The 21,117-nt window shown below is 38.0% G+C and overlaps 2 protein-coding genes across 4 annotated transcripts in view; both read left to right on the forward strand.

Moving 5' to 3' along the window:
- The window catches only part of LOC132144150 (NACHT, LRR and PYD domains-containing protein 3-like), a 159,244-nt gene that overhangs the window by 16,703 nt on the left and 121,424 nt on the right, over window positions 1-21,117 (forward strand). The gene's annotated exons all lie outside the window — the stretch shown is intronic.
- LOC132144146 (glutathione hydrolase 1 proenzyme-like) lies at window positions 5,924-20,945 on the forward strand. The gene is made up of 10 exons (XM_059554896.1): window positions 5,924-5,999; window positions 7,100-7,158; window positions 7,247-7,417; window positions 7,508-7,638; window positions 11,356-11,442; window positions 11,614-11,800; window positions 18,340-18,503; window positions 18,584-18,733; window positions 20,135-20,271; window positions 20,568-20,945. Exons 2-10 carry the CDS (start codon window positions 7,136-7,138, stop codon window positions 20,763-20,765), a joined length of 1,248 nt encoding a protein of 415 aa, XP_059410879.1. The 5' UTR covers window positions 5,924-5,999; window positions 7,100-7,135; the 3' UTR covers window positions 20,766-20,945.

Here is a 21,117-nt window from a genome sequence, read left to right on the forward strand (position 1 = left end):
ATCTAAACCTCTGTTAATTCTTAATAAGACCTTCTGTAGATTTCTGACAGAAATAAAGTCAGTCTGGGGTGCGTTTCCCGAAAGCATCGTTGACCAACTATGGTCGCAAGTTCCGTCGTTACCAATAGAGTTCAATGGACATTGCAATGAACTTTTGACCATAGTTGGCCAACGATGCTTTCGGGAAACGCACCCCTGGTTAGTAATAAGTGAAGCTGGTAATGCTGTTTGTGGAGTGGTTGAATCCTCCTCTGCTGAGAACTTGTTAACAGCAGATGTTAATCATTAATGCACAATCATCACTTAATTAATCACTTAAGTATCTCATTAACTTTAACTCTGATTCAGAGTTATTTTAACTCTCTGTAGAGAGGGACCAAATGTTCTCTGAACAGAGTTAATTTTACTCTGGGGATTTAGCTGTGTGGCAGGACTTTTACTTTCTGACTCCTGTAGTGTCCACCTCTGACTGTATTTATAGATGCTTGAAAACCACTCATTTTGTTTGATTTGCTCATCAATAGGCAATAATGGGAATCACTGAATCAACTTCAGACTGTACAGCTGAAACATTCTCATTTTTCAGCGCAAGTTCTTTGATGGCTGGTATAGAACTTTTAACATTTAACATCACATTTATGTTTCTTTTTCGTTCTTTCTGAAGTTGCTCAAGTTTATAAGTCAAAGCCTTTGCTGTGAGTTTAACTTTTCTTCTACATTTGTCCGTTTCAAGTTCAACATCTGCACCGGGTTTCAATCTCACTCATGATTGAAGCACGCACACAGTGCGTCTAAGTACGACACACAAGTGAACACAATTCGAAACACCACATGTCATTGGATATGCATCACAACTTCAATAGACTCACAAAAGCCCAGCACTCTAAACAACGATTCACCAAACACACTCCAGCAGTGCGGCTAAATACAGCACAAAACACTTCCCAAAACAAGTCAGTCACCTTTATTTATATAGTGCTTTAAATAAAATACATTGCGTCAAAGCAACTGAACAACATTCATTAGGAAAACAGTGTGTCAATAATGCAAATTGACAGTTAAAGGCAGTTCATTATTGAATTCAGTGATGCCATCTCTGTTCAGTTTAAATAGTGTCTGTGCATTTATTTGCAATCAAGTCAACGATATCGCTGTAGATGAAGTGACCCCAACTAAGCAAGCCAGAGGTGACAAGGAACCGAAACTCCATCGATAACAGAATGGAGAAAAAAACCTTGGGAAAAACCAGGCTCAGTTGGGGGGTCAGTTCTCCTCTGACTAGACGAAACCAGTAGTTCAATTCCAGGCTGCAGCAAAGTCAGATTGTGCAGAAGAATCATCTGTTTCCTGTGGTCTTGTCCTGGTGGTCATCTGAGACAAGGTCTTTACAGGGGATCTGTATCAGGGGCTCTAGTTGTCCTGGTCTCCGCTGTCTTTCAGGGATGTAGAGGTCCTTTCTAGGTGCTGTTCCACCATCTGGTCTGGATACGTACTGGATCTGGACCTCGGAACAAGAGAGAAACAGACAAATATTAGCGTAGATGCCATTCTTCTAATGATGTAGCAAGTACATTGGGTGTTATGGGAAGTGTTCCCGGTTCCGGTTTACCTAATTAATGCAGCCTAAAAATCCTTTAACGGATTTGGATATTAAAAGCATATTAGTAAACCAGGTTACACAACAAGTGAACACAATCCAAAACAATGCATATCAATGGATATTTCAACTCCAATAGATTCGCAAAAGCCCAGCAGTCTAAACAACAATTCATCAAACATGCCCATAGCGTGAACAAACTGCAAACTGCCAAATCATTTCAAATCATCCGCGAAAACAAGCAAATACTTGAGAACCCAATATCCTACCAGTTCAACAGCGGCAAACCAAACATATCCAAAGCTGTCGATCCTGCTGCCTTGAACGTCCAATTGTGTGATGATTGTTAGCAACAAACATATCCAAAGACGTCGGCCCCTTTGCTTTGGAAGTCCAATGTGCAATGATCCTTCTTGTTAACACCAGCATGTAAATCCCCTTCAGTCGGAGCTGCGCAGCCTGCACTTCCTTTCCGTCAAATCTAAGCATGAGGGCCTGGCTCCTGAATCCAAAGTAGACGCTTTCATGTTCTCAAACAAACAATTTCTGTTGACTAACATGTAGTGGTGCATAAAGAACAATCCAAAGACCGCTAAGGAGCTGAGTGGAGGAATAACTTTCGTGACGCGTTTCCTTAAAAGCTTAATTGATGTTTTATTTGTAAAGGTTTGTACAGGCTTGTACGGTCAACAAAATATGTGCTCCTGCACTCACCCCCATTCTTCCCTTTCCAACGCACACACCCCAGAGGTGTTTTAATCCCACTTAATGAATGACACTCCCATAAACATTAGGTCACATGACTTTCCCATTACATGGCTTCTACAGGAACCAAGTCATTCCTTCCAAGTAGGGCTGCAAGATTAATCGCATGCGATTGTCATGCGTGTCTCGTCAATAAAGCCGGTTCTGTGATTAGCGGTAAATGTCCATCAGCTGCTTTCAAATGGAGCCGCACTTAATATACAGAGCCGTAGTTCGCTGACAAGCTACCCAATATCGCGTTAATAACCCCATGCGATTCACCTGCGATTATGAACGCGATATTGCCTAGCTTGTCAGCGAACTAGAACCTAGAATTTTTTTACGTTCTATTTGTCAGCGGCAAGTTTTATTTTAGTTCCCAGAATGTTCTGCTAAAAGGTAGGATAAAATTCTCTAAAAACATTCAAAAAATGTCTATTGATAACATTGTTACAACATTATTTTCTGACATTCTAATGATGCTTCCCATTAGTGATGTCTGATTCGCGAACGAATCGTACAATTTAACCGGATCTTCTTAGTGAACCGGTTGAACCTGTTCACCAATTCGAACTGAATCGTTTGAAACAGTTTGCGTCTCCAATAAGCATTAATCCACAAATGACTTAAGCTGTTAACTTTTTGAACGTGACTGATGCTCCCTCCGAGTCAGAATAAACCAATATCCCGGAGTAATTCATGTACTCAAACAGTACACTGACTGAACTGCTGTGAAGACCGAACTGAAGATGAACACCGAGCAGAGCCAGATGGAGCAGTTCTCGTTCTCGAGTCAAGAGCCGGTTGCATCGTTTTTCAGATCACCAGTACACTGAACTGAGAACCGTTTCTGTCGGACACGTCCGATTTGAGAACCAATGAGCTGAATCTCGTTTTTGAGTCAAGAACCAGTTGCATCTTTTTTCGGATCACCAGTACACTGAACTGAGAACCTTTTCTTTCGGACGCTTCCGATTTGAGAACCGATGAACTGATGATACTGTGCATGCCTGTAATTTTTCAAGTATTTTGTTAAACATCGGAAAGTGTGATAAAATAACTATATTTTATTTTGCTTTTTTTTAAGATGAATGTTTCTTATCTGTATATTGTTGATTATTTATAGGCCAAAAGGGTTTTCAGGGAAGTTGGACAATAATTAAGACTCTAGAGACTCTATGTTTAATAGGAATAAGGGATGATTTATGAAATATCTGTACAGTATTTATAGTTAATGATGACACATTCACTAATTGAGTTTGTAGTAAACAGAACATGAACAGGAGTAGAGCAGCTGATGAAACTAAACTGCAGCACGTGCCGGTTACAGCGATTCTCGTTCTCGAGTCAAGAACCGGTTGCGAATCGGATCCAGATCGAATCGGACGCGTCAGAAAGAAACGGTTTTCGGTTCAGTGTACTGATGATCCGAAAACCCTTTCTTTCGGACGTGTCCGATTCCAGAACCAAGGAGCTGATGATACTGCGCATGTGTGATTCAGCGTGAAGCCGACTGACTCACAGCGCGTCTGAACTGAACTGATTCTTTTGGTGATTGATTCTGAGCTAATGTCATGAGCGCGGGTAAACAGAGGGCTTGAATGAAGGGAAACATAAGTTCATTTAATAACAAATACATTGCAATGGATTATGTATAGTAAGTGGATCATGGTTTCTGCACTGGTTTCTGAAACCTAATTTATATACTTTATATCTTCAAGACTTAAATCTTTGAAAGCACATTATTGCTGTTACTGTATTTGGGTGCGTTGTTGCAAAGCTTAATTGTAAACTTTTCATGATTATGAGGTTTTGAACTGATTAAAGTTATTATTACTGACTTTATGTATTTAAATGTTTGATAAACTTGACGTCATTAAGTCAAGCGTAAAAGAACCGGTGAACCATATTTTTTTCAACCGGTTTGTTGAATCAAACTGTCCGAAAGAACCGGTTCGCAGAAAAGCATTGAACTCCCCATCACTACTTCACTAGTGCCGCGTTTCCACCGAAATTAACCAGAACATTTGTACAAGGAACTTTTTTTTCCCAGGAACTTTTTTCCCCCCAGACCTGTAGCTTTCTGTGTTTCCACCGCGGTGTAAAGTATCGGGAAGATTAGGCAAATAGACTGGTGACATAGGTCTGCACGTGTTTCTCAATCCAAAGTAGTTGATTTTGGACATGCATCCTCAGTAGTTCAGACTTTGTGCATTTGACTCGTGGATGTCCGCAACAACACAAATCCAGTAAATCTGCAAACAGCAGCGTACTTGATAACTTCAGTCAGCTGACCATGGCTACTGCAATTTTCCTCTCTGAATGTTTACAATAAAACAAAATAGGGTATCAAATACCACTGCCTCCTTTTGTTTTCATTTAAACATAATAACAGCTGCAGAAATGTACTTAGTTCAGGGATATATGTATATATACAGCCATTACAATGAAATGAAATATTATATAAATTTGCCTTCTTATTTTCATTTTAACATATAAACAACTTGAATACAGAGCAAAGACAATATGTTAGACTTACCCAAAACAAATTATAGTTTATGTTTTACCACTAAAGATACATCAAAGCCAGTAGCACATATCAGAAGGCCCACCCCCAAAAAATCCAGAACTTTGAAGAAGCACTACCTCACCATCAGAGACTTTCTGAGAAGCATTTTTTACCTAGAATTTCATTTAGTTTCTGTGATGGAAATGTGGCATAGACGTGTACTGACATTGAATGATATGAATCTCAACAATGGTGACATTCTTCATGCCGCAATGCATTCTGGGTGCCACGGATGAGTTTTGCATGATGTACCCAGAATATGTTGCAGCATGAAGCATGTCACCATTGTTGAAATTCATACACTGAATCTTGATGTTTGTGTTAGACAAAAAAAAGTTATAGATTTTTTTAAATTATCTGATTTAAATGCAGTTGGTTGGAAATAAAACAATATTATATAATACTTAATAAATAATGCCTAACTACCACCACACATTGTTTTGCGTGAAAACAGGTAACTTTTGACTATTATGTCCAGCACCGTTCTTTGGGATGGCAAAATAAAGCGATATTGACTGCTTCTAGAGAGCACATAAGTCTGAAGTAGTGAATTTAGGTAAAGCATTGTTGCACACTGCACGTTAAACCAAGTTTACACATAAAAACTTAATTATATGTTGCGATTTAAGGAGTTACAGATTAAAATATAAAGGCAATTAAAATATATTGCTTGGATAAAGTGATGGGATAAAGTTCTCATACACCTTTGCCTCTCTCATACTGATCTTCAATTTATAAATGAAAAATATATATGAAATCTGAAAATAAAAACTGAATTTTTATTCTTTAGAACACAACCAATAGGCTAATATTTGATAAGATCAGAATTAAATCTAGCAGTTTATATAACAGAGAGTGAAAATTGTATGCACAAAAGAGTGGGTCTACTCTTTAAGAAAGCACGACATAACTACAAAGGCAGCCTGCTTAGCACCATAGCAAACAAGAACAGGAAGCAGGAAGCTGTACCGCCAGTGGCCATGTAGTCAACTTGTGGAATATTTACCCTGACATCTGACAAATATAACATTTTATCAACTGCACCACCTCTGGAAACAGAGTATTTTCTCAACTTCTCATCCAATTACGGTAATATATTTCACATTTTATTGAGTAACTGTATTACTTTTTTAACTGTTCTTATAAACTTTTGGAAAGAAGACTCCAAAACCAGAACAGAATGAAAAACAATAAAATAAAACAAAATAAAGTAACAATCTTTAATAGAAATCAGGGCTTGCATATAGCTGCATATTGCAGTACTCCTGCACAGATTAAAGGGATAGATGTCCCAATAGTGAAACTTCTCATCATTAATTTACCTCATGATGTTTTGAACCTCTAAAATGTTATTTTTCCTCTGTGGGACTTAAAGGGATACTCCACCGTGTTTTCATATTAAACTATGTTTTTCCCTTACCTAAGACGAGTTGATACATACCTCTCTCGTCTCAGTGCGTGCACTCAATCGCTTTGGCGCGGTGACACTTTGAAAGCACTTAGCTTAGCCCATTCATTCAATATGGGCCAAGCAGAGAAGCTACCAAACACCTCCACGTTTTCCCTATTTAAATACAGTTACTCGCGTAGTAACTAACTATATTGTGTGGCGGAATACCATGGCAAGTGCTTGTAAGCACTTCGTCTTGGCGCAGTAATATCTTCACTAGAGGGAGCGGGGGTCGGTGAGAGGATTTTTCACGAGTGAAGATATTACTCCGCCAAGTCGAAGTGCTTACAAGTACTTGCCATGGTATTCCGCCACACAATATAGCTATACATTTTACACGCTTAGAAAAGCGCAACGTTTTGTTTTATGTTACCGTCCTAGGTCGAGTTACACTACGCGAGTAACTGTATTTAAATAGGGAAAACGTGGAGGTGTTTGGTAGCTTCTCTGCTTGGCCCATATTGAATGAATGGGCTAAGCTAAGTGCTTTCAAAGTGTCACACCGCGCCAAAGCGATTGAGTGCACGCACTGAGACGAGAGAGGTATTTTTCAACTCGTCTTAGTTAAGGGAAAAACATAGTTTAATATGAAAACACGGAGGAGTATCCCTTTAAAAGATAGAGATTTTCAGGAAAGTTTTAATGTTTTTTTTTTTTTTATAATGAAAATAAATTATACTTTAAGCTGCACACCAGACTTATACCACAGTGTTTGTCTTTTTTAATGATTTTTTTTAAGAGTTTCTTCAAACTGGTGGACAGGGGCAGTTCTGTGATGGGTTGTCTCACCTGTAAAAGGTGATGAAACATGTACACACACATACACACAAATAATATATATATATATATATATATATGTATACATACTCTGGTGCTCTGCTTTCAGATGCATGTGTGCCGTTGTGTTAGTACTGATTCTGATAGCGATAATCAGTCTGATACACTTTCTGATACCCCTGAGATCCCCTGAGACCCCTGAGACCCCTGAGACCCCTGATAACTGCTATAAAAAAGCAGCAGTGGCAGCAGATGCTGAGACTTGCTCTGAGATTGGAAAGTAAGATTTTAAAGAGCCATATTCATGTTTCTGAGAGAGACTACTTGCATGAGACAGAGACTTTTACATTGTTTCTTGTTGTGTTTGCAGGGACATGTTGAAGCGTAATGGTTCAGCTATTGATGCTGCTATCGCCGCTCTGCTGTGTGTGAGTCTGTTTAATGCTCAAAGTGTGGGCATCGGAGGAGGGGGAGTATTCACCATATACAATCCATCAACAGGTACGTGTGATTTAACCAGACTCCCATAACAGTCTGCCACAATGTCAGCAGTATCAAAAAAAAACAACTCCTATGAGTACAATAATGATCATATTGATAACACTTTTTTGGTTAACTGATGACACCTTTATCACCCATACATCCACATATAAGTGATTTACTTGAATGTCTCTGCAGAAACCAGACACTTCTCACTGTACTCCTCCTCCAACAACACCTAATCATTTTGGATGCTGTTAGATCCGGAATGATTGATTTGGTCTCATGAGACGAAAAGCATGGGTTCACCTGGGGCCTGTTTCAGAAAGGAGAATAAGTGAAAACTATATATTAACCATGAAATAGGGCTGCACGATTAATCGCATGCGATTGTCATGCGTGTCTTGTCAGTAAAACCAGTTCTGTGATTAGCGGTAAATGTCTATCACCTGGTTCCAAATGGAGCGGCACTCTCCTGCTGTAATTTTTTTTTTGTTTTAAAAATGACCTAAGAACATTCCCATGGATTGTTTAAACAATGTTTTTAGTGGGCAGTTTTATTTTTGTTCCCAGAATCTTTTCTCAAAAGATAGGATAACATTCTTTAAAAATGTATTGCAGAACGTCTGATATAGTCACTAATATTAAATTAATAGTCTAGGTTGGACTCCTGATAAAACCAGTTGACCAGATTGTTCCATGAAAAAAATTGGCTTTGTATATTAAGCAGAGGTTGGACACAAGCAAGTCACAAGCAAGTCACAAGTCCTCAAAGGGATAAAGTTAATGAGATAATTAAGTGACTAATTAAATGATGATTGTGCATTAGTGATGAACATCTGCTGTTAACAATCAACATCACTGAAGTAAAGAGAAACACAAGAACTACAACTGAATTTAGCCACAGCCTTCAACTGAAAAAAAATAAAAATAATAAAAACAAAAACACTCTGCCACCATAATTGTGATCTAGGTTTGCTTTAGGTAGTCTCTTGAACCTTTTACTAATGCAAAGGAATTTGATTCAAAACAATTGTAATATTTTTTTTTTTTTTTGCAACAAACATGTATGCATTGCTGAATCAAACCTTGCAGTATCAGATGATCTTATGCTTTTTCTGCTTATATCTCATGATGACTGAACATCATGAAATAGTCTTTGGATTATTGACTGACCATATTACTGCACTGAAGTTACATAAAGAAAAAAAAAAGCCCCACCAATCAAACACCATCACAATGCTTCAACGTTGTAAGATCAAAAAATAAAAACCGAACTATGAGTTCAGTCTTTTAGACAAACACACTTATCACACGATCCTCAACAGTGGTGACAATTTTTCATACTGCAGTGCAAGTTTTTACCATGGTGTTACCCAGCATGCAACATTTTGTTGATTGTCACCACTGTTGAGAGTCATTTGCTGGTTCTTGATGTCTATATGTCTTCATAGACAGAGGAGCTCAAATTTTGTATGCACTTAATAGACTTAAGAAATTCAATCACATAATTTTTTTTGCATGCTATAGTTCTACTGTGTTGATTATGCAAAATGTAATTTAAACAAATTGTCAATTTTACTGTAATCAGACATGATTACTTGCTTATCATATACAGACAGTTTCCATTTTCTCTCTGCTTTACAGTACTTCGTGCAAGTGTTACAGAAAGAGATCTAACACAGCAGTCAAGGGTCAAGAGCTCAACTAAATCAAACACTGATCTCCATGATGTTTACATTTTTTAATCAATAAAACATCAACATCTGATTCTCTGTAGTTATCAATAACAGCAGGTGTTCATCACTAGTGCATAATAGTCATTTAATTAGTCACTTATTTATCTAATTAACTTTAACCCTTTGAGGACTTGGGATATGACTTGAAAACTTGCTTGTGACTTGAAAGTCACACCTCTGATATTAAGTGCAGCTCCATTTGAAAGCAGCTGATGGACATTTACTGCTAATCACAGAAGCAGCTTTACTAATAAACTCACTAATCACCAAATGAAGACTTCTGGTGAAGACCTAATTCTTTCAGACCAATCATGATGGTAATGTTCTTAGAACATTTTAAGAACAAAAAAGATTATAGCTGGAAAGTGCCGCTCCATTTGAAACCAGGTGATGGATATTTACTGCTAATCACAGAACCGGCTCTACTGATGAGACACGCATGACAATCGCCTGCGATTAATCGTGCAGCCCTAGATTTTAGGCAGGGCAAGGCAAGTTAATTTAGCACATATCATACACTATGGTAATTCAAAGTACTTAACATCAAAGAAAGTAAAATAATCATGAAGAAAAATAATAACAAAATTAAAAACAAGTACTTTTAAAACTTTGGAAATTATTTAAATATGGACTTGAATAAATGAATTTAAACAGTTAAAAATAGAAAATGATTTTACATTAAATACAATGAAAATGTAAAATACAGTGCAATCGGTTTTAGTAGAAAAAAGAGCCGTGTAAATACCAAGAGAGTGTCTGAAAAGCTATGATAAGAGTGACACTATCTCACAGAGTCAGATGCAGCCTGCAGACGTGACATGCATGGTTGTTTATCCACACCAGGGGCCCGTTTCACTAAGGAGGTTCAACCAACTCTGAGTTTAAACTTGAACTCTGAGTTGACTTACCCTGAGGTGGGAAACTCTGAGTTTTTGGTTACAATAATTAATAATAATAATTTAAGTATTTTAGAAATTATCTGCCAATAGAGTAAGAAAAATACAGCAGTGGCTGTTTACACTAAGTGGAATTAACATACTTTCTTAGCGATAGATCCTATTTACAGTAGGCTAAGTTCAAGTAGTTCTAGATGCTATTTACAGAATTTTTTTTTTTTACAATTTTTAGAAAATTTTGTTCATTTTTATTGAAAATAAATTCTAATGTGACGTGATGGGAAAAGTGAGAAGAATGAGCTTGGCGAAAGCCGGACTCTAACCCAATCAATCGTTTTACAAGCTAGTTTTCCGTGCCCAAAACATTATGCCATCTGCATACTTCAGATTCAATACAAATGTAATTCTTATCAGTGTTATAATGTCACTGGTGAACACTGGCAGAACGTTAGATTAATGAACTAATAGCTAATCATTTTATGGTATCTCATGGGCAAAAAAATATATATAAAATAATAATATGAATAATATTTTAAGTGGAAGTAACATACTTTCTTAGCGATAGATCCTATTTACAGTAGGCTAAGTGCAAGTAGCTCTAGATGATATTTACAGAAATAAATGTTCTGTGAAAATCGTGATATATTGTATTTATCATGTAAAAGTAGCAGTTCTTTGTAACAGGCTAAGTGTAAATAATAATTAGATGCTAGTTATATTTTATACTGGCAGATACATTTGCACCTCCTTTGTGAAATGGGCCCCTGTTGATCAAAACCTGTCTTAAACCTTACACCAACATTTTTTATTTAGTTTTATTTAGTAACTTTCATGAGGGTGTACTCATTTTTGCAAGACAGCATTTTATCACTTTAATAAAAAATATCCTAAAGAAGGCATTTATTGTTGGAATGGTTTGCAGCCATCTGTGGGTATTTTAAAAATGTTTTCTATATGCGATGCCATTAGAATAAAGGTGTTTTTTTTATATAATTTGAATCCAAAACATGCCTTGTTTTTTCGAACACAAATATGTGTTTGCTCTCTTGAAGCTGACTACTGGGCCGCCCTTTTGTGTAAAAGTTTCATGTTTTCAACCTCAGGAAAGGTGGAGACAATAAATGCGAGAGAAACTGCTCCAATGAGTGCTTCACAGGACATGTTTGGCAAAGACCCAAACGCAAACCCAGGTAAACCACCATAAATCTACACATCCCCTAATCCAGCCTCCATGTTGGTTTTACAGAACAGTCTCAACATTTTTTGTAGCAAATAGCAAAGTGAATCTATGTTATGATTTCTTGTCACTTTAACCATTGAATTACTAGACCACACCTCTGTGTTTTTTTCATGAATGGCAGGATTATTTATAGGTACACCAGGACTGCTGCGTGGTTATGAGTTGGCACACAAAAGACACGGGAGACTGCAATGGAAGGAGCTATTTGAGCCCAGTATAAAGCTGGCATTAGACGGATTTCAGATCGGCAAGGCCTTGGCCTTAGCCATCAATGAGGATAGTGGCAAAATTCTGAATAGTCCAGCATTGTGGTAAGAATATGTCATTTGTTAACTATTGAAAGACTAGGCTAATTTGTATAAATTTAACCAAAACAAACTTTCTCAGTGATTGCTGTCTTTCTGACAAAATATATTCATATATATGCACATATATATATGTATACAAGTTGATATATATTTATTTATTGATCATTTAAAAAAAATTATACAACTAACAAAAATATTGAAAATATATGCCTTCCCAGAAAAGTAGACAGATTAATATCTTAATTAAAATTGTGTGGTTTGTCAGTTTTGAGGCAATAAGATCCATTTATTTTCAGAAACACCACATCTTTTACCCTAACAGACAATTCATTAACTGCATGATTTACCTCTGTGAAATTTTGAGTAACTGGTGATTTAATTTCAGCTCTATTAATTTTACTTTTGAGTTCCCTTTTGATACTACACTCGTACTGCATCATAAGCCATTTAGGGTCCGTGTACGTTTTGATAGTTTGTTTTCCAATTTGAAATGAAATAAGCAGAAACGAGAAAACGGCCCCTTTATTCGTTTTTTCGTTTTCGGCTTGATTTTTCGTTTTTTAGTTCAGAGGCATAAAACGAATAAATGACTTCAAAATTCGTTTTCCACATGTGGGCGCTCCTGAGACGCCCCTTCCGCCGATCGGTCAAGCAAATCTGAGCATGTGACATCACCAGTAGTCGATCAGGTCGATGATGGTCAAATACATTTTTATTGAAAATGACCCGCGAGTATGATCGACAGGACGATAGCGGAGGCAATTAAAAGCGCACTACAACTTCTGTTAACAAAAACTTAATTTTTTTTTTAATATAAGTGACTTTGTCTTTGTTTTTATCAAATAATTGTGAACCACAAACTGTTTTAAAGGACGATTTCCAAATATATTTTATTTATTTGTTATAATATAGGTATTTTATGTCACCCGTCTTATTAATTTATTATTATTATTATTGTACTTTTTTACTGTTGTTTTTTAATTAACAGTATAGCATAACAATTTATAAGGATCAAAATCTACAGAAGAGATTAACAAATAACATGGTGTTGTCATAAGTTAACTAATCAATGGGAAAATTTCCTCACCGGCACAACCCTATTCTTAATGTTGGCTACATGTTACAGATTTAATGTTGAGCACATAATGTTAAAGGCTTCTTAAATACCATTTCTCTCGGTTGAAGAGTCAAGAAGGATGTGTTAATTTACTGTAGATTTCAATCTGTCATTAGTTGGTGACCCGGTGTAATTATAATAGCATAAATAAAAACAAATACACGTAATAGGCTATGTATGCCAATAGGCAAAACACATCTGCTTTTCCTCTAGATCACTTTACAGTGTGATGGAAATAAACTTTTCTTAAAGCGTGTTGTATATCACCACAGCTTTATTGGCACCCTTCTATATGTGTTGTATACTGTAATAGACAATTGTCCTGCAAAATGATGAGGTTTCGTAAAAAAAACATTGCGAGCAAATGTCGAATTGTGTTTTGAAATTTAAATCAACAACGTGAGGCTTCAGGCTGTCTGATGAACACTGTATGAACAAACACCCAGCTTTGCAGTATAGGTGGCACAGAAACAGCATCTGACCTGGGATTTAGATGTACTTTACACACTGTCTATTGCAGCTCAAAGGAGGCACTGTGAATTTACATAGCAATTTCATTCCAAGAGGCTATTAAATGTGAAGTGACAACATGAAACTACTTTCAATATATATAAAAAACACCAGCAGTTGGTGGCAAGTCACCCTGATAATGATTAAATACCAATTTACTCATTTAGGCTCACAATAAGCAGATTACATAATTATACCATGAAAAAAATTTAATAAATAAATAAATATATATATATATATATATATATATATATATATATGTATGTGTGTGTGTGTAAAAGCAGGATCACCTACTGGGTGGAACCCAAACGGAAGTCCAGTCCTGGTTGTATAATCAAACAATAAAAACGAGAAACAATGCATGCCATCAATAACATTTTTTATTCCACAGGAACTTGATCCAGTTCACTTGTTAAAGGATACTCCACTTTAAAATAAATTCTGTCATCATATACTCACCCTCATATTGTTTCAAAACCTGTACGAATTTCTTTCTTCTGCTGAATAGAAAGGAAGATATTTAGGAGAATGTCAGTAACCAGACAGTTTCTGGTCTCATTGACTTCCATAGTATATATATATATATATATTTTCCTACTATGGAAGTCAATGAGACAATGTGTACTGTACACATACACACACACACACACACACACACACACACACACACACATATATATATATATATATATATATATATATATATATATATATATATATATATATATATATATATATATATATAATTTTTTTCATGGTATAATTATGTAATCTGCTTATTGTGAGCCTAAATGAGTAAATTGGTATTTAATCATTATCAGGGTGACTTGCCACCAACTGCTGGTGTTTTTTATATATATTGAAAGTAGTTTCATGTTGTCACTTCACATTTAATAGCCTCTTGGAATGAAATTGCTATGTAAATTCACAGTGCCTCCTTTGAGCTGCAATAGACAGTGTGTAAAGTACATATAAATCCCAGGTCAGATGCTGTTTCTGTGCCACCTATAATGCAAAGCTGGGTGTTTGTTCATACAGTGTTCATCAGACAGCCTGAAGCCTCACGTTGTTGATTTAAATTTCAAAACACAATTCGACATTTGCTCGCAATGTTTTTTTTACGAAACCTCATCATTTTGCAGGACAATTGTCTATTACAGTATACAACACATATAGAAGGGTGCCAATAAAGCTGTGGTGATATAAAACACGCTTTAAGAAAAGTTTATTTCCATCACACTGTAAAGTGATCTAGAGGAAAAGCAGATGTGTTTTGCCTATTGGCATACATAGCCTATTACATGTATTTGTTTTTATTTATGCTATTATAATTACACCGGGTCACCAACTAATGACAGATTGAAATCTACAGTAAATTAACACATCCTTCTTGACTCTTCAACCGAGAGAAATGGTATTTAAGAAGCCTTTAACATTATGTGCTCAACATTAAATCTGTAACATGTAGCCAACATTAAGAATAGGGTTGTGCCGGTGAGGAAATTTTCCCATTGATTAGTTAACTTATGACAACACCATGTTATTTGTTAATCTCTTCTGTAGATTTTGATCCTTATAAGTTGTTATGATATATTGTTAATTAAAAAACAACAGTAAAAAAGTACAATAATAATAATAATAAAATACCCATATTATAACAAATAAATAAAATATATTTGGAAATCGCCCTTTAAAACGGTTTGTGGTTCACAATTATTTGATAAAAACAAAGACAAAGTCACTTATATTAAAAAAAAAATTACGTTTTTGTTAACAGAATTATAGTGCGCTTTTAATTGCCTCCGCTATCGTCCTGTCGATCATACTCGCGGGTCATTTTCAGTAAAAATGTATTTGACCATCATCGGTACCCAAGTTCTGACTGCTGACTGAACACTGGTCAGTGATCCTCTCCCGCTCGGCGCTGTCTAGCGCAGCTTCACCACACAGATTTAACTCCGCACAGCTAAATAAAACGGGCTGGTGGCAGACTAATATTTAATATTTCTGATGTAAAGATTTCTGTGAAACGCGTAAAGTTGCACAGAAGAAAGCCCAACAGGACCTGCCCTGTACAGTTTAAGAATCGGTAGCCATAGTAACGTTAGAGGACTATTATTTTGTTGAACAGACCTGAGCGACTACTGGTGACGTTACATGCTCAGATTTGCTTGACCGATCGGCGGAAGGGGCGTCTCAGGAGCGCCCACATGTGGAAAACGAATTTTGAAGTCATTTATTCGTTTTATGCCTCTGAACTAAAAAACGAAAAATCAAGCCGAAATCTCGTTTTTTCGTTTTTTTTCAAAAAAAGAAAAAACGAATAAAGGGGCCGTTTTCTCGTTTCTGCTTATTTCATTTCAATTTGGAAAACAAACTAACAAAACGTACACGGACCGTTTAGGCTATGTCCCTTTTCTCCGATTTCTGAAGCCTTTTTCAACCAATGGGCGGGGCATCGGGCTATATAAGCGGCTGTCACATCCAGGCAAACTGATTCTTTCTCCGTCAGCGACAACTGATATCTCTTCATGGATTTGAGACCTGAAGCCGATCAAGCAGCTGAGATCACCGCTGAGCACCTTGCTGCTTTGTGCAGCAGATCAGCCACTTCTCCCTGCTCTTGGTCCTCTAGCAGCTCGCCGCTCACAAGAAGCACGCAGCTTCGAGCAACCAGCTGCCATCTCAGCTCAAACCACGTTCACTGGCATGACTTGTCCACATTGTGTGGATATGAGCTTGGCCTTTTTCTATTCAGAAAGTGTCTTTGCTTTTTACTCCCTCGCAGTTCATTCTTTCCAGGAGCCCGTGAGGAAGAATGAAGGATGAGATAAAGCTCACGTCAACTCATGGTCTGCGTGCATCTATCTCTTCTCAGAGAAAGTTTTTGCTTGTCCGCTTCACCTACCTAGACCAGCATTCTTTTGCCAGTGTGAATGATTTGGTCTTATTCGGTGGGTCTGAAGATACCGAGGATTGGTCAGGCTCAACTCAGAGGCCTGTCCCCTCACCATTGTGGTGGAAAAATTTGTTTCCGTCGATTTTGCATGACCATATATGCTTATGGAACATTATATGTGCATGTGTTTTCCTAGAACTGCTGTGTAGTCACAGTGATAAATGGGTTTGGGGCCTAGGTGAAGATGTATGGGTGACAAGAGATCCACAGAGCCATGTTGGGCAAAGAAGGGAGACAACTGGGAGATCCACAGGTGTGGGAGGTCATCTAGGCCTTAAATATAGGGGGACCGACCTTTGTCACAACCTGCAGCAACTTGTGTTTCTGTATAACTGTCTGACCTTCTTTGCAAAGAATAAACCTTTTTAATTACAAGACTGAGAGTGGGTTTGTCTCTTATGCTGATGAGAGTTGAATTAATTTTAACCCACCACCATCTACCCAGCCGATCAACACCAGGACTTCTGTGGACACTGAGCTGATCCATCCAGCTGATCCTGTCTAAGGCCATCAGAGAATTCAGACTGTAGTCATCTGCACCTGAGGAGCCCTCACACAGCCGACTAGATGAGTGGTTCCTGCCGGGGCTCTGCCAGGCCCTTCCCCAGAGGGCTGAACCCCTCTTTCCTGAGGTCTACAAGGAGCTAACGAAGTCGTGGCATGCCCCTTACTCTGCCCACCTCAAAACATCTGCTTCTCGCACCTTCACTGCAGTTGACGGCAAGGGGCAGAGAAGATCCCTCCAGAGAACGAAGCTATGGCTGCACACTTGCCACCATTGGATGAAAGTCTAAGGCGATCGTCACCCACGCTCTTGCAGGGTGAGCATACGCCTCAGCTGGCCAGGCTGCTTTGGCACTGCACTCCACGGCCCTGCTGCAGATAGGTTCACTGCTGCATAAAAGTCATCCCAGGCTATGTGATACTTTTTTCCCAAGCACTCATCTTTTACTACCTTGAGTGACCCCTAGCCAGTACCAGCTCAGGAGCCTGGTAAAACTACACTGAAAACCAGCTCATGCCACAGCCTGAGCCCCAACAGCGCTCTTGTGCTACCTAAGTGCTACCCCCTTCTGAAGCGGCCCAAGATAGTGCTGGACCCATCGCCTCAGAAGTCAGCCTGATGCACCAGTCAGGAAGAGGGGAAGGTTAAGTCCCGCTGTGGCCGGACCATCCTCCAAATTGCCTCGTCCCTCCTTCACGTCACCTTGTTCTATTCCAGGTGGTCGAAGCGATGTGTTTGTTGCCTGCACAGAGCCCAGCATAGGGGATTTTAAAAAACACAAACATGCACAAAAAGAGAGCAAATTTCCTCTTCCACTATTTACGAGCAACACAGTTCATTACAGCGACTTAGTGCCTGAACCAATACAAGCCCTCGCCATGTAGCCCGAAGCATGGCAGGCCATCCCCGTATTGTCAAAGAAGGTTTTTGAAATAATAAAATGAGGTTACGTACTGAGATTAGCTCCGAGGCCCCCATTATTCAACAGTGTGGTCCTATCCTCTGTGACATCTGAGGATGTGCATGTCTTTCGCTCAGAGGTAAAATCTATGCTGGTGAAAAGGGCAATATAAGTGATCCCCCAGCACAGAGCGAATCAGGCTTCTACAGCCGGTACTTCCTCATTCCCAAAAAGGACCGCTACAGCGATCTGTCATGCCACATTAAAGAGACACAAAATTATATTTATTGTTTTAATGGACAACATTTTGAAGCTGAGATGTTGTTTCATATCAAAAGTAACCTGCATGTCTGTTGCCGTGTTTTCAGTTTCCTCTTTGCTCCAGGATGTATTTATAACCGCATGAGTTGTGCAGTATGAGAGCGGCATGGCTATTTGGACATAGCAACAGTAACTAAGGAGGGCAGGTTTTTGCGAAGGGTCAGTTGCGGTGGCACTACAAACAGTGTTTCTATATGTTTTGCTCTTGTCTTTCTATTCTTTCCAGTGACGTTTTTTGTGGCTCAAACAACAAGAGCATCTTAAAGGAAAATGACACAATAAGATTTATCCAACTAGCTCATACCTATAAGAAGATAGCAGAAGAAGGACCAGATGCATTTTACGATGGGTCACTGACTCAGGATATACTGGATGATATCAAGGCTAAAGGTTTTTAATGCTTAAATGTGACTCTTTCATATCTAAAGGGCCATGCCAATCTCGCTGAATCTTTGTTTCTTGTGCTACAGGAGGGATAATAACACACGAGGATCTAAAGGGTTATAAGCCAGTGCTGAATGAGCATGCATTAAACTTCACTGTGGGGAAATACATATTTCATGCTCCGGATGCTCCATTCGGTGGACCTGTGCTCGCTCTGATACTCAACATACTCAAAGGTCAGTGAGCGTGCATCTGTGTACTGTTTGTATGTTTTGTTTCTCATATATATATATATATATATATATATATATATATATATATATCTGCCATCTCTATCTGTAGTCGATCTGATAAAATCCGTCCTGAGCACTCTTCTCCCTGTCTGTACTAAACTGTAAAACATGAAAAGTTAAGAATACTCAAAACATTTGTGGAAACTTATTCCCTCAAACAGAGGAAACAAACTCAATTTCTTAAGTTAAAAGAGCTTAAAATTCTTATGACAAGTGGTGCAGAGCTGAGAGCCATGGGAGCCAAGCCAATCTCCACTTTCATGATCCCACCCCACTCATCACAATTAGTGATGGGTTGTTCTTGAACGATTTATTCATTATGAACAAATCTTTAATGTGACTCAGGAAGAACGCTAGAAGAACACCAAACTCAGGAAAAATGCCAGAGTCGTCTCGGGAGTTATTGGTTCAGTCGCGAATGCACAAAATTCTATAGGTTCTGTACTGGAATTAGTCTTGTAGTTCACCTGTTTCAGTGAATGCAGTCTGAGCCGTAAAGAGAATTAATCTCATGAGTCCTCTGGTTTTTTGAGTCATTCATTCATCATGTGACAGACCCATAAGCATTACCAATGCAGTCTTGAGCTGGAAAGATAATTGATTAGTTCATCTCATGAGTCCTCAGGTTTTTTTGAGCTGTTCATTCACCACGTTACAGACCCATAAGCTTTAACCTATGCAGTCTGAGCTGGAAAGGGACTTAATAATAATAAAAACCAACTCTTTATTACCTTTGTTACAACATTTCAAGAGTTCATGCTTACATATAATTAGCTGAAGTATTATAATCCATATTTGGCGTTCTGTCCGAGGGAAGGGCTCCGAGCACAGGAATGGCCCAAATCTAGAGTACCCTCCCATATAAAGGTGTAATATAAACTCTAAGTGGAGGAGATGGGGTTGAGGGGAATGCTGATAAACCGTCAATGGATATAGGTAAGTCAGCTGTATTTATACCATAGTGTTGATTAACTTAAGTGCACTCCAACTGTGCTAATTAGGCTAAGTATCTGACGCGCTCCTCCCGAACCTTGTTAATAAAACATCATTTCACGAGGTCAAGCTTACATATAATTAGCTGAAGTATCATAATGCATATTTGGTTTGCTGTCCGGGGGAAGGGCTCCGTGCTCTGGAATGGCCCGTATTTAGAGTATCCCCAAATAGGCAATAGCAAAGGACAGTCGCCAGACTATATCATACAGTCTGAAAAGCTGTAAAGGACCAAAAGACTTGCTCTTCTCTTAGATAACAGACAAACACAGAGTCATTTTAAGAGTCTGTCTTTAATATTATATTTAAACAATTTCTAAGGTTCAGTTCAAAAAATTAAATTCATTTCAGATTACAACTTTTCAAGAAGCAGTGTGTCCACAACGGAGAATAAGATTTTGACCTATCATCGTATGATAGAGGCTTTCCGCTTCGCTGATGCCCAGAAGAGTAAACTGGGAGACCCTGATTATGAAGACCTCACTGAGGTGAGTTCAGCTCTACTTATGGATTCCCTGGACCTTCATCAGATATGCACAGGCTAATATCGGTAAGTTCACCCAAAAATAACAATTTTGTAAAATGAGCAAACTTTCCCCCCATACTATAGCAGTTTTGGGTGAACTTTACCTTTGAGCCATCTTACATCTCAAATACATAATTTCTGAATTGTGTTAACTATTGCCGCATCTGATCTGACAGGAACAACTTACATTATGGCAGATGTTATTTTCTCAAAGCCTTTCACTGTTCCTTTATAAAGTTTGTCAATCTTATTTCACAGATTATAAAAAGAATGACCTCAGTGAGCTTTGCAGACAACATAAGGAGTAAGATTAAAGATGACTTCAAACAAATCAGTTACTTTGAGCAAGAGGACAGTGATGGTGTACCTGCATATGACCATGGCACATATCACCTGTCTGTCCTCGCAGAAGATGGGAGTGCAGTGGCTGTCACCAGCAGTATCAATAACAAGTAAGAGAAATATTAAGAGATAAAGAGAGCAGTGATCCTTAATCTTGGTCTTGATCTAACACACCCAGTTTCAGTTACTGAGTGCCAATATTCTCTCTATCTTTTTTTCTTTGCTGAGCAAAACTTTTCTTTGCTGTGCGGATATTTCGGCCACCAAAACAAAAACATTCTTTAAACCAGACATATACAATGCACACACAAAAAAAGTGTGTAACTTTTAACTTGATTTGACCCTTGATGTAACTAAATGATGTACATTTTAGGTTACATGAGAAAACATTTTTACAGTATAATACACTGGCGTTTAAAAGTTTGGGATCAGTAAAGCTTTTTAAATATGTTTCTTATGCTCATCA

Source organism: Carassius carassius, chromosome 7 (assembly GCF_963082965.1).
Source record: "Carassius carassius chromosome 7, fCarCar2.1, whole genome shotgun sequence".
Taxonomy (NCBI): domain Eukaryota; kingdom Metazoa; phylum Chordata; class Actinopteri; order Cypriniformes; family Cyprinidae; genus Carassius; species Carassius carassius.